This window comes from Cyprinus carpio, chromosome B22 (genome assembly GCF_018340385.1).
Source record: "Cyprinus carpio isolate SPL01 chromosome B22, ASM1834038v1, whole genome shotgun sequence".
NCBI classification, from domain to species: Eukaryota; Metazoa; Chordata; class Actinopteri; order Cypriniformes; family Cyprinidae; genus Cyprinus; species Cyprinus carpio.
The window spans coordinates 16,136,609-16,150,827 of NC_056618.1; the positions used below are offsets into that span (position 1 = coordinate 16,136,609).

Genomic DNA, 14,219 nt, shown 5'->3' on the forward strand with positions numbered 1-14,219 from the left:
ATTAATAAATGCTAGTATTTAATCTATAAGTACTAGTATCTAATGAATAAGTACTAGTTTCTAATGAATAAATGCTAGTATTTAATCTATAAGTACTAGTATCTAATGAATAAGTACTAGTTTCTAATGAATAAATGCTAGTATTTAGCCTAATCTATAAGTACTAGTATCTAATGAATAAGTGCTAGTATCTAATGAATAAGTACTAGTATCTAATGAATAAGTACTAGTAACTTTACAAAAGACATTAGTACCTTAAGAATAAGCACTAGTAGTTAATAAGTACTAGTACTTAATGGAAAAGATACTAGTATTTAAAAAATAAGTAGTAATGTTAAATTAGATACTAGTGCGGTTTATAGATTAAATATTAAAATGGATTGCCATACTCCACGAACACTGCACGACAAAACTAAAGTTCGCCCCGACTCAAAAATGTGTTGCACGAGCCAAAATTTGGCTCAAAATCGGACGAAAATCGCAGTGTATGCCCAGCTTTATGCTCTACGGTTTCAAAGAAGCCATTTGTCTGGTTTGACAAATGTGTTCAGGATATCTGATTTCGTACTGACATCTAGCTGTAGTTTAATTTCATTACATTAGAGTTTTTTTTTCTCAGACAAGCTGTACTTCTCACATTCAACCACAAGGGTTTGCACTTTGCACACCTTTTACCAGACCTTTTATCTCTTAAAAATGAAGTCTCCATACAAACCTCTGGTTAACTCAGAAATGAGGACTGTGCTTTATTGCCAAAACGTTTGCAGTTCAATCAATAATGCAAAATAAATATGCAGGTGAAAATGAGTTTGTTTCTTCATCAGATGTGGAGAAATGTAACATTAAATTACTTGCTCACTAATGGATCCTCTGTAGTGAATGGGTGCCGTGGAGTTGCTGCATGGGGAAAGCAATTTTATTGCTCATGTTTTAACTTGAAAAAAAAAGCACCTAGATGTACACAAACTTAAAAAAATTAAATAAGATTGACTGGAGTGGTGTGGATTACTGTGATGTTTTTATCAACTGTCTGGGCTTTCAGAGGATCCATTAGTGAGCAAATGATGGAATGCTACATTTCTCCAGATCTGCATGATGGGGACGGGTATACATTTTCAGCAAATTTTCAATTTTGGGTGAACTAGTCCTTTAAGGAACGCGGGGCGTCGCTGTTTAGCGTCTGTTCGCACGAGACCAGTTTTCCTCACTGTGTGTGGTTGTTCAGATCTCCAGCACAAAGCCCTCAGATCGCATTCAGGATGTCCGTGTGTCCTCTCCGGACTCATATCTCTGTGTTATGTTTTTAAAGTGGCCTCAGGGGTGGAAATAAACCTGTCTGGATGAGTTTGACGAAGAGTCGATCTATTGGATGAAGAGGCGGAGCCGCATACACGTATGCACACACACACAGAGACAATCGACCAGCTGCCACATTTATTAACTTATTAACATGAGACGCTTCATTCGGCACAACATACACACACCACGGTAAGTTTGACGGCTGTTTTTATTATTTAATTTATTCGAGTCGTTTTTAGCTTCGCGGCGGCGAACAGAAACTTTCCGGGTGGCTGGAAGTCAAAAGGCTTTTGTTTCAACCCCCCGAAAAACATTTCTAATCTAAAACACTTATATATTATCTCAGAAAAATAGCGGTTTGGTTAGAAGCTAACTCAAAGTAGCTTTAACGAAAGATAAAAGATCCGTTCGCGGTGTTAGTTCTCAAAATAAAACGAACTTCCCGGATTGAGCTTTTGTTAGAATCTTAGAATGTATCCGGCTACAATGTAACTTTTCATCTTTCATTTCCCGCCTTGCTCTGATTGTTCATTCTACATCTGCGCTTCTGGAGTCATAGTTGTCTATGATTTATGATCTGGACACAATCTGTGCTCGGTAAATCAATTGAAGTGATATAAACGCCGTCGGGATCTAAGGTTGAACCTTCTACTTGTTGCATAGTGTTTCATTGTGTTGTCATATGCCATAATACAATGGGTTATGTTGGTAATGCAGTTTATGGTCACATTTAGGTTTATGGGCACACAAAGCTTTAAGTGTTCACATATTAGCATCATAAAGTAAAAACACAATGCACAGCCCTGTAACTCATTATTGTCTTTGAAAAAAACCAATGGGATGGTGGTCACCGCTTTTCTGGATTCTAGGTTTGGCCGTTTTTTCCAACTCTGACTGACTTCTGTCCTCCTACTGTTTGTGCTCAACAGCCATGGAAAAACCCCATCATCATCAAGAACAGAAACTTTACAGGAAGCGAGAGAAGTAATTTTGACGTGTCATGTGTTAGTGTTGAATGTTTTTCACAGTTAATTTTGTTTGTGAGTGCAGCACGAGAAAACTGAAGTGTTATTGAATTGAACAACCTTTTTACACTTTAACATGAAACCAGAATTTGATTTTTCAATCCACGTTGCTGGTCTTACTGCGAACAGTTCATCAGTGTATGTCATATATGTGTTCATCTTCATGGTAATTTCTGATAATAGCTACTTGGTCATTTCAAGATGATCTCCCAACTGCACATTAAGAGAAATGCATCTCATGGGAGTCTCATGTTGGCATTAATGTCTTGTTCTTTATGTGACATGACAGTGAACAGTATAGAGGGGATGTGTTCACATTGAGAAACTCTTCAGTGACTAGGAGACGTGAACAGGAAGTTGATAGTCGCTGATGAATGCAGACGTAGTCATAGGAAATTCAGGTTGCCAGGAGTGTTAGACAGTTGGGTGTCCCTGCCCTATTTACTCTTTCTCACTCCTTCTTTTTTCAGTCTCTATTTTGAAGCGTTATTGTGAAGTTGAGAGGGAGGCCCACAAAGCTTTTTTTGTTGCACCATATGTGCACTGACGTACCACTGAAAGGGAACCACTGAATGAGAGACCTGGAAGTAGGGCTGGGCGATATAGCTTTACAAGTATCACAATGTTTTACAGCCTTTTATGATAGTTGAGATGCATCGCAAAAGTAATGTGTTTGCTCTGATTTGGCTTAAATATGCTGTTTTTGGTCCTCATCCAGAGGAATAATCAATTCAAACAAACAGTCCAAAATAAATCTAAAGGCTTTTTTTTTTGTTTTTTGTTTACTAAACACAATGAAGGATTATTTATTATTTTATTTTTTTTACATATATTTTTACTAAAACTTTACAATGTCGCTTAAAATATCATATTGTTTTTCAGCTTTCAATTACATTTCATATGTTTGTTTTTTTTTCTCATAATTTTAAATAATCACTTACTAGAAAATAAAGGCATCTTTTTCAATTTTATTTATCTGTTTATTTTTTACTAAAAACTGTTTATTAATATGCAGTAATATAACAAATTTAGTATTTTTTTCAACATCTAATTTAAATTAAACTTTTACGATGTTGTTTAAAAAATAACACTCTTTTTTCCAGCCTTCAATAATATTTGAAATATATAAATGTTTATTTTTTTTCCCACTGTTGTTTTTGTCCTCAAACAGAAAAATCGTCATTTCAAACAAACAGTCCTTGCAAAAATAAACTGTTGTTTTTGTCCTCAAACAGAAAAATCGTCATTTCAAACAAACAGTCCTTGCAAAAATAAATAAATATAAAATTCTTTTTCAAAAATAAATAAAAAGCCATTTAAAAAAATAAAATAATATATATATATATTTTTTTTTTGCATATTAACAAGATATTTTTTTGTGGTTCAGTTTCTTAAATTCCAAAACATTAAATCTAATGCAATGTTTTGTTACTAAAGTTTAAAGAGATGCTATTAAAACCATTTTAGCTTTCTATAGTTGTGAGATAGGGACTGCAGATTGTCTACAACATATTTATCAAATATGCATGAAATAATCACAATATTAATGATGTTGCTTTTTTATTGCAACCAAACTCTGTGAAGATTCAGTGGATACTCCCAGCCTTATATTGGGCCTAGTTCTAGATTTTCTTTTGCAGTGGGTGAACATGAAGCCATTGGTTTCATATTCGTCCACTAATGAGTATTGACGAGCAGATGGCAAGAGCTAGATCCGTTTTCCCCTGCATGAGGTTCACAGAAGCCGCCTTCATCTCGAAAATCTGTAAGATTTGCAGAAGGCAGTGCTTCCCTAATTTACTGAAACATCTCATCTGTTCATCTGTTTCGCTGCGGTAAAGACAGGCTCTTAATCTAGAAGGTGCCCCAAAGTGGCCTGACAGCAATGCATTATGGGTGTGTGAGGAGAAAGATAAAAGGCTCTTTGAAAGCATCAAGTGAACCGACCAGAGTTTGTGGTGCAGACTCGGGATGACGCACGCGCGCTAGGAACGGACAGAGATTGTTAAAGCGGAGTGAAAAGCGCTCGGATGCGCTCGCTGGCACTTTCTCCGCTTCCAGTGTGCCACTCCATCCACGTTTATAAATAACCGTAATTATAGAGCGACGAAGAAACGAGTCTGGTCTGACTCTGACACACATTCGGTTGCTGTTTTAGCATTAACCCTTTCTAAACAATGTTAGTCTGATTTTGGGGTGTTTAGGGCATGAATAACGGTGCGTTTATTGTTTAACGTGTGTCCTGGAGATGGATGGGAGTCTCCAGTCGTGCTACTGGCAGCGGGTTGGTAATGGTGTGGTTTTGATGTCCGTCCACCCACTCGCCCATTGATCTCATGCCGGAAGTGGCCTGTCTGGACTGGAGTGGAAAGTGGATGGAGCAGATCGAGTGCCAGGGACTTCATAATACGCCCCCTCCATCCTCCGTCCTCCATCGCCAGGCGCGCTGAGCTGAGCTCACAGAGCCGCGCAGCTGCAAGGTTTCTGGAGCACCGCTCTGTTGACTCTTGCTTGATTCACGACGCCGTTTGTTTAGTGAACGAGCAAACATTGCTCCATTCTCCTCTTCTTCTGATGTAAATACGCCGCAGGAGGTTTATGCTTGAGAAACGGGCCATCGATGCACATGATGATCGCATGTGTGAACGGCCGTATTTCACCTAAATAAAAAGGGGATTTTTTTATTCGTGACATTATTTTCATGACAATTATGCAATTTCTTCCTCCCAAAATTAAAATAACCATAATTAAAACTATTTATATTGAAATAATATTTTATTATTTATCTATTTGTTTATTGTTGTTATTTTGCGAATTGCAATAATCCATTTTTATCATGGTAGTATTTATTTTATTGCATCCAAATAAATTTAAAATGGAAATAAATATCAAATAAATATAATAATAAAAAAACATAAATAAATTCATGCATATGGTACTAAAATAGGCTTTGTTTAAATCATTTTTTACTTTTATGTTTGGGATAAAATAAGACTTCAATTTTGTTCACGAGATTCACATGTTACTTTTCAAAACTTTTCTGTCTACTTTTCATCTATTGGTCTGTCTGTTAAAAAATACTTTTATTTAACAAGGATGCCTTAAATTTATCAAAAGTGACAGTAAAAACATTTATAAGTTTGCAAATAATTTCTATTGCAAATAAATGTCGCTCTTTTAAACTTTCTATTCATCAAAGAATCCTGAAAACTAAAGAGTTTCACTGATTTCACAAAAATATTTGGCAACACAACTGTTTTCATCATTGATGATAATCAGAAATGTTTCTTGAGCAGCAAATCATCATAATAGGTTGATTTCTGAAATATCATGTAACATTGAAGGCTGGAGTAATGATGCTGAAAATTCAGCTTTGAATCGCAGTAATAAATTACATTTTAACATATAATCGAGTAGAAAACAGCTGTTTTAAAAAGCAAAACTATTACTGCATTTTTGATCAAATAAATGCCGCCTTGGTGAGCATAAAGAGGCTTCTTTTAAAAGCATTAAAAATGTTACCAAACCCCAAACATTGGAACGCCAGTGCATGCAAAATCTGTTTTTGTTTTTCCAGTATAATCGTTCATTAATCAGTCAGTCAGGAGAAAGCATCAACCCTCAACAAAAGCGGAAAAAGAGTGTTTTTGGTCTTCTTTTGTTGCTTTCTCATGCCGAACACCACACATGCAAAAGTAAGTCATGGCGGCGAGGCGAGGCTGACGTGACATTCCTTTTAGATATGCCAGCTAATCCCAGAGCTCATGTAATGACTGCGAGCGCCGGACCAACAGAAACATTCAGTGATTGGAAAGCACTTAAAGAGCCAAACGGAGTCTGGAGCCGTAATATCGGGAGATTTAGGAGGAGCAGTTAATGTCTTCAAGATGTTTTCAGAGCGGAGCGGATGACATGATGCAGCTCTGGCTTCTGTTTGATGACTTTTTAGAAGCTAATTGGTGGTCGAAAACAGCGTTGACCTGTTTGATTGGGCATTTAGCTGCAAAATGCATGAATATGCTCATGTTTTTCTGCAGATTTAAGACTCAAATGCTCCTCCATGGTTTTGCATTTAAGATGCACATTCTGCTTTCTTCGGATCATAATTAGCAATTCCCCTTGGACAGCGGTGACCTTTGGGGTTGGAAATGTAAGGTTATCCTGGTCTGACGTCACATGGTTCATATGGTGCCTGTATATCTGGCTGCTGGTCGCTAACAATCTGTATGTTTTTTGTCAGGATTGTATACAAAGATTCTGCCCCGGAGCGTTTAGGAGGCCTGTGTTTTCTCTGGCACATCCAGGAAAACCGTTTGCATGCAAATGGCGCAGAGTGCATGTCGGTCGATTCGATAAAATTCAAAACAGCCACTAGATCAGAGCAGCTAACGCTACGACTCAACACAAAGAGTCATTTTTGTGATTTACAGCTCAAAAGAAAGATCAACAATAAGATTTATTTCTTTTTCACAGCTGTTTGTTGTATAAAGTTAATGTGTGTCTTTTGATATGTTTGTCTGAGCAATGGAAGACAGTTTAAGTGGACCTGGACTTTTGTTGTTTTTGAGATTCAAGTGTACAATTTAAAAAAAAAAAAGAAAATGTTTTTTGTTTTTTTTAGGAAATCTCAGCATTGGTCTTTTTTTTTTATAAGTATGTGCAACTCTAAATCAAGTAACACAAAACTCTAGTCTGTAGTGTGGACTGCATTGAAGAGTGATTTGCATCTTTGTATCCACTTTCTGGATATGTTTTTGTGCTTTGAGTTTGTAGAGTTTTTTTGGGTCTACAGTGGGTGCTTGTTCCACTGATGAACTGCAATGGTGAAACTAAAGCTGGAGCACATGTGCCGCTGCAGGAGGTCTGGGCCGTTGAGATCGCATCCCGCTGTGGAAACTACTGCCGATGTTTTATTGAGCTCCACTCAGGCTGGTGTTGAATTCTCACAGGAGTTGGAGGGCTTTCTTGACTCACTTCTGCTTCTTTACTTTATACAAGCTTGCTTTTGTGAAACTGAAGCATTAGCTGAGCTAAAATGGGCTTTTAGATCTTTATTTCTTAAAGGAATAGTTCACCCAAAAATGACAATTTGCCCCAAAATGTGCTCACCCTCAGGCCTACTATAGAGTTTGTTCATGAGCACAGATTCGGAGAAATGTAATATTGCATCACTTACTCACCATGGACCCTCTGTAGTGAATGGGTGCCGTCAGAATGAGAGTCCTAAAAGGTTGTTAAAAAATTAAAATCCTCAACACAACACTACTGTAGTTCATTTGTTATATTTATTGGGAAGAAGATAGGTGCTTTTTTTTAAAGAAATAAATCATTAATTTGGTTTTTTTTATTTTACTGTCATTTTTGGCTGAAATATGACTCCATAATCCATAATAATGTTTCCTCCAGTGATAAAGTCCATCTCCTGTTGTGCTCTTGCTTCAAAATATAGCCATATATTTGTTTAGAGCTGTTTTGGCTTTGCAGATTTCTCTCCTGATTTAGACGATGCCACTTTTTCAAAGGAGGAAGCGTTATTATAGATTATGGAGTCATATTTTAGCCAGAAGAGGTGTTTTGAAATTAAAAACATTTTAATGAATTTGTTTCTAATATAACAGCTTTTCACTTCACAAGATGTTAACTGATGGGCTGGAGTGGTGTGGGTTACTTGTGGATTATTGTGATGTTTTATCGGCTGTTTGAACTCTCGTTCTGACGGCACCCATTCACTGCAGAGCATCCACAGTGATGTAATGCTACATTTCTCCAAATCTGATGAAGAAACAAACTCATCCTAATCTTGCATGACCTGAAGGCGGGCACATTTTCAGCAAAACTTTCATTTTTACATCAACTCGCAGCACATTTCAGATGGTTAAAAAACACAATTTTCTGGAAAATGTAGGTTGCTTTGAATGAAAGCATCTGCAAACTGCATAATGTAAATGTAGTTATTACTGCATTGTTCGTGCTACAGACAAAACAGGTGAAAATCCCACAGATTTGTGTTGACGAGTCATATCTAGACACCTGTGGGAGGTTTCGTGGCTTTTGCATATTCACTCCGATTCAAAAGCATTTAGCGTAGGCCTAAAACTGCAGGAAAGGTCCACCAGACCAGACTGATGGAAGTGTCGTCCGTAGGGAATCCCGCGGAGGTTTGTCTGTCCTCTGCCCACGCATCTGCTAAAAGACTTGGTTCCTAAATGGAGGTGATATTAAAACAAAAGCCCTGTTTCTGTTTCAGCCGCACATTCCACTTCAACGGGCCTTTCATTCATGACGTCTCCCGCTGCATCTGTGCTCCATAAAGAACCTGTGACTGATTTACCTCATGGGTTTTTTCTTCTCTTCTCTCCCGGGAGCTCGGCCAGCTCGCATGTGTCTCTATCTGAGGGAAGTGTTGAAGGAGGCCCCGGCCGAGAAACATGAGGATCTGGCTCTTGAGGAGACTCAGAAATCACAAAAGAGGCCAATGCGTTTGTTTCGCTGCCAGTCAGTTGGGCTTCCTCTGAGAAAACCGTTGCGAAGGACGATCCTGGTGATCTTTTGAAATGAAGTAACGGTTTTGGTCGAGGTTTTTATGGTTCGCTGGTGTCTTTGACTTGCTTGTTCTAGTCCATGTCGGTGAATTCAAGTCATTTATCTGAAAATGAGAACAACTTCTTAGATTTGTTACAAAACGTAGTTTGGATGCATTGCAACAAACTCATTTCACTGTTAAACATGAACCATTGATTGTTTTTGAAAGAACTTTTGCTCTTTTTGTACTAGTTTTCTAGTTTAAATACCTAAAATATATGACTGCATAAGAAATTAAGTCTTGATTTTCATAGTTTGTATCTTGCATATGTGTATTTTGTATTCATCAGATTATTTTGAGCTTGTTTATAAGTGTAGTAAAACAAAATTAGGGAAGCTTATTCCCACCACATATAAAAAAAAGAGACTTTTTATCTCATAATTCTTATTTTTTTCCCATCTCAGTTTGCGAAATTGTGAGATACAAGTAATTTTTTTTTTTTATTATATAAACTGCGAGGTATAAACTCCAGATATAAGAATTTCAAAAGAACTTCGCGTTGAGATATAAAGATAAATGTGAGTGGGAAAAGTCAGAATTATGAAATAAAAAGTCACAATTACTTTTTTTATTACATAGTTACAACAAGCTTGATGTTTATTTATTTTTTTCTTTCTTGAAAGTCCAAATCTCACAATTCAGCCTTTTCTTCTAAGAATGGTGAGATTAAAAATCCAAATGTTTTTATTCTGTGGTGGTGATAATCTTCCATACAAAATACACTTGAAGTAATAAAGCTACATTGTCTGAAAACAATTATTAATATCTATGCAGTGTTGCTTCTCTTTATATATATATATATTGATACATAGATATATTTCTTTTTACAAATTATTTTATTCCTGTCTGGAAAATTTTACCTATGACAGCTGACAGACACACAAGCCTTTTTCCTTCAATACATACATATCTATAAAAAGGAAATGAAAAGTTGAATATGAAAAAAAAAAAGGATTAAGGATTCTTAGATATTTTGGCTGAAAAACAAGACAAAGATAATTTTATTATTATTATTATTTTTTTTTTAATTGCATGTTAAATTCCAGCTGAGTTGCCAGACAAAATTATCAATTACAGAAAAGTATACATAAACACATTTGATTATCGTTAAAAGTTGGCTGTTTTACCTAACGTTTAGGTGTTCTGTTAATATTTATCATTTTTTTTAAAGAGTATTATGGCATTAGCTTGGCAACATCCTAATGTTATACTCAATTGGAATCAGATGTGGAGCGCTATTTGTGTCAGTGTCGTTGCCTTTGTAGAATGTTCCAAATAAGTTCCATTTCAGTTAGAATGCTCCTTATGTAAGTAGCAGATTAGCAAAGCATCTCGTTATTTGTTTTTTAGATGCATGTTTGTTCTGATTCTTCAAACTCTGTTCAATGCTGGCAATCCTTTACTACTATCTCAGGAATGTTCGTCTTACTCTGAAACATGAGGTGTCTGTCAGTGAGAAATTGAACTCTTGAGTTCTTTCCCCCAGTGGCGTTTCATGTTTTTTATCCCCCAGTCTGGAGTTCTTCATGGAGAAGAGAAGAGTTAACCTGGCTGGTCTATTTCAGGCCAGCTCAAAATGAGCCGTAATGATGATGCTGTTTTTGTGGTCACTGACTTTTATGCATGCCTTGGAGTTTTATTGATTCTGGTTATGGTCAACAGCCAAGTTAGGAGGATGGCCTACTTTCCCCCATCTGAGAAACCAGGCTGGAAAAGTTTAAACTCTTCCACTTTTAGGCTTACAATTATGCATTGTTTACCAGCAAGTTCAGCTAGTGTTTATTTACTGATATATTTTTGCTGTAATTTTTACTGCTAGACCTATTTTAAAAAATATTGTTTTTGATATTTATATTTATTTTTTAATTTACTTTATTTGTAATTTAAAGTCATACTATGGAATATTTTTTGGCCCCTGCATGATTTGATTTTGATCCTGGATAAAAAATGCTAGTCTCAATGGGTTGCCCAGTTATGTCAGACCATCAGAAAATACGTCCATTCATTCACAAGGACTTTCCAGAGTAACTTAATTTCGCTCATTATAAGCTGACAGCTGTTTAAGACACTTGGCTCTCGTCTTCTTAGGAAATAACGTGCATCCTCAAATTTACAGTTGGAACAAGCGTACAGTGTTCTGCATCGTTTGTTCTGCTGCGTAGAAATAACTCTGCCAAACCAAAATTCGGTAATCTGTTAATGAAATAAACAGCGTTGGATAAGCAGGGATTGGTACAGTAGGTCAGATTTTGGTTCTTCAAGAAACCGTTGGGAGCATTCCCAAAGCATTGGACTTCTGACTTCTTTCTGAATGAATGCAGGACTTAATTTCTATGGGAATTTGATTTGCATTTCCATAGGAAATTGACTGGAACATGAAAGTGTATTATCTTTTAATAAAAGGACAGAAACAGTTGAATTTTAATTTGGAGTGTGCATTAAGAAAGTAAATTTTAATGATGGAAAACAGTCATTGAAGGGATTGTTTGGAATATTGGATTATCGTTATACCTTCATGTTATGATGTACACTTCAAAAGCATTAAGAAATTATAACCAGAGGCCAGTATTATAAGTGCCGTGTGCAAAATGAGATTCACTCTCTTTGCATGTTGAGCAACTTGTTTGCAGAGTTTAGCTATTTCCTCTTTGCTTACTAACTGCATAGTAGTATTTTCTTAATGAGCGTTTTTCTTATTTTTATTTCACAATCTTGTTTTATATACTTAATCATCTTGCATTTTTTTTACTTGATTAATGTATCTTCTTTTCTGTTAATGATATAATTTTTTTGTCTTGTTTTATAGTAAAAACTTTTAAGGAACAACTGTAAACCATGTGACGATAGTGCTTTCTAACGCTTTTATGTTGCTATGCTGGGATGCAGTTGCCATGTCGATATTGACACCTATGATGTAGCACCTGTGGCTTTGTACTGTATATTTATAGAGACGTGCTGTCTATTCACGGCAGATTCAGGGCAGCACACTGACTCTAACTGTGACCACAGTTTCCTGCGAGATGTAGCTACACAGATGCAGTTGCCACTCGTGATCAGGGTTTATTGCAGGGACACGCTTTAGGCAGATTAAATAAAGGAGCTGTTTAGTCTGAGTCAGACGCCGCAAATAATAAGGTCAGATGGGGAGCTGCAGGACTGAGAAATAAAGGGAAGGGGCGATAGGTTCATCCAAAGAGCACCAGTAATGGCACCTTATCTCTGTTTTTTAATGAAATCCCGAAGTTCTTGTTTACAAATGATTGATCTAATTGAGATGAATGAGACTGGTTGGGACTTGTTCCAAAACAAAAAGTGAAAGGTTAATAGTAAGAATCAAAGTAGGCCAGTATGTAATGTAGGACTGTAAAACCTAATCAATAAAATCAATAAAAATGGTTGTTGACATACGTCATTATTGGCTGGTTGGCTCTATGAGCTGTCAAGGACAACCTTTGTCAGTAAATGTCACTTTGCAGTGCTGAAAATGTGGGCTAAGATCAAAAATGCATTCATAAAATGGCACAGAGTGATCTTTGATGAATTATCCAAAGAAATTGAGGGGTTTGTATTAAAATCTTTAAAGAAGGCAATTAACATATTGTTTCATGTGTCTAGGATAGCGTTTAATGTGATTCAGATGTGTTTTTATGCCAGTCTGTACCTTATTTTTCTATAATATTCCAATTTGTATGTTTTAAATTAAAGTGAGTATTTGCAAAATAGTGATTAATTGAAGAAATAATCGATTAATCACTCATGTTAGTTGCAGTCCTAATTTTTTGCTGGTCTCTACCTTATTTTACAGTAATATTCCTGTCTGTATGTTCTATAAACTTAAAGCAAAGTGGCTATTTTGTAAAACAGTGATTAATCAAATTAGTTGAATAATCACTCATATTAGTTGCACGGCCCACAAGGCTATCAGCGCTGACTGCATGTTAAGTTCTTTGCCAGTCTGTACCTTATTTTACTGTAGTATTCTTATTTGTATGTTCTATAAACTCAACATAAAGCAAAATGGAGTGATTAATCGAAGAAGTTATCAATTAATCACTCAGTTTCTTTGCCAGTCTATCTTATTTTACTGTAATATTCCTATCTGTAGGCCCCTATGTTTTATAAACTCATTAAAAAAAATCAGTGTTGCAGTTTCAGTCTTAATTCTTTGCGTCCTCTTTTTCCAGGTGCTAGATGGTGGTTGTGAAGGCAGTGCGTAATGCTGAAGGGGCTCGTCCTGAGTCAGAATGAGTGTCAAAGATGGCGATGGGACGACTAGCCAAGATGGAAAGGCCTACGAACTTCAGATCTACCCCCGACTCTCTCTGGAGACGGCATCGTGCTGTACCCTCAGAGTCACCAAGGAGGCCACCGCAGCTAGCGTCATACGGGATGCGGCAGCAACCCTTGGACTGGACCCCAGCAAGCTCTACGTCCTGGCCGAGGTGAAGGAGTGCGGTGGGGAGGAGTGGGTGCTTGAATCAACCGACCTTCCGGTGCACAGGGTCCTTCTCTGGCCGAGAAAAGCCCAAGATCAACATTCTCAGAAAGAGGGATTTTACTTCCTCCTCCAGGAGCGCAACCACGATGGCTCCATCCGCTACATGCACCTGCCCGCCGTGGCGAACGAGCAGGAGTCCAAGCGACTGGTTGCTCGGGGCTTTCTCCCACCCCAGCAGGAGGACCTTGAGGACCTCTGTAACCTTGCAGTCCTAAGTGAGGACACCATCTTAGATAACCTCCGCATTCGTTTTCAGAAGAATAAAATTTATACATACGCCGGCAGCATTCTCATTGCCATCAATCCCTTTAAGTTCTTACCCATTTACAACCCCAAATATGTCAAAATGTACGAGAACCACCAGTTGGGCAAGCTGGAACCTCATATTTTCGCCATTGCCGATGTAGCCTACTACGCCATGTTGCGCAAGCATGTCAACCAATGTATCGTTATCTCAGGAGAGAGCGGATCAGGCAAAACTCAAAGCACTAACTTCCTCATTCACTGCTTGACGGCTCTCAGTCAGAAGGGTTATGCAAGTGGCGTGGAACGAACCATCTTGGGTGCTGGGCCTGTGCTGGAGGTAAGATCATCATCACCACTTTGATGCAAACTTCATTCATTACATTCATTTGTAAGCAAATTTGGGAATAGTAGATTTGTTCAGGGACTTACTGGGACATGGGAAAGTACCAGCATCCTCTTGGAGAAATTCTGAGCTTGAGTCTCTAGAGTTTTGAAACCTTTGAGATGCTTTGTTTTAGTGTATTGAAAGGGTGAAGGTAAAGGAAGTTAATTGATGGGTTTGAGGTTC

At 37.3% G+C, this 14,219-nt stretch overlaps 1 protein-coding gene across 1 annotated transcript in view; it reads left to right on the forward strand.

Moving 5' to 3' along the window:
• The first annotated feature begins 1,163 nt into the window (after positions 1-1,163).
• Positions 1,164-14,219, forward strand: part of LOC109076359 (unconventional myosin-IXb-like) — a 45,083-nt gene continuing 32,027 nt past the window's right edge. Inside the window, exons 1-2 of the mRNA XM_042749065.1 lie at positions 1,164-1,488; positions 13,092-13,988. Coding sequence (XP_042604999.1) covers positions 13,152-13,988 — 837 coding nt within the window. The 5' untranslated portion in view covers positions 1,164-1,488; positions 13,092-13,151. The remainder of the gene's footprint in view (positions 1,489-13,091; positions 13,989-14,219) is intronic.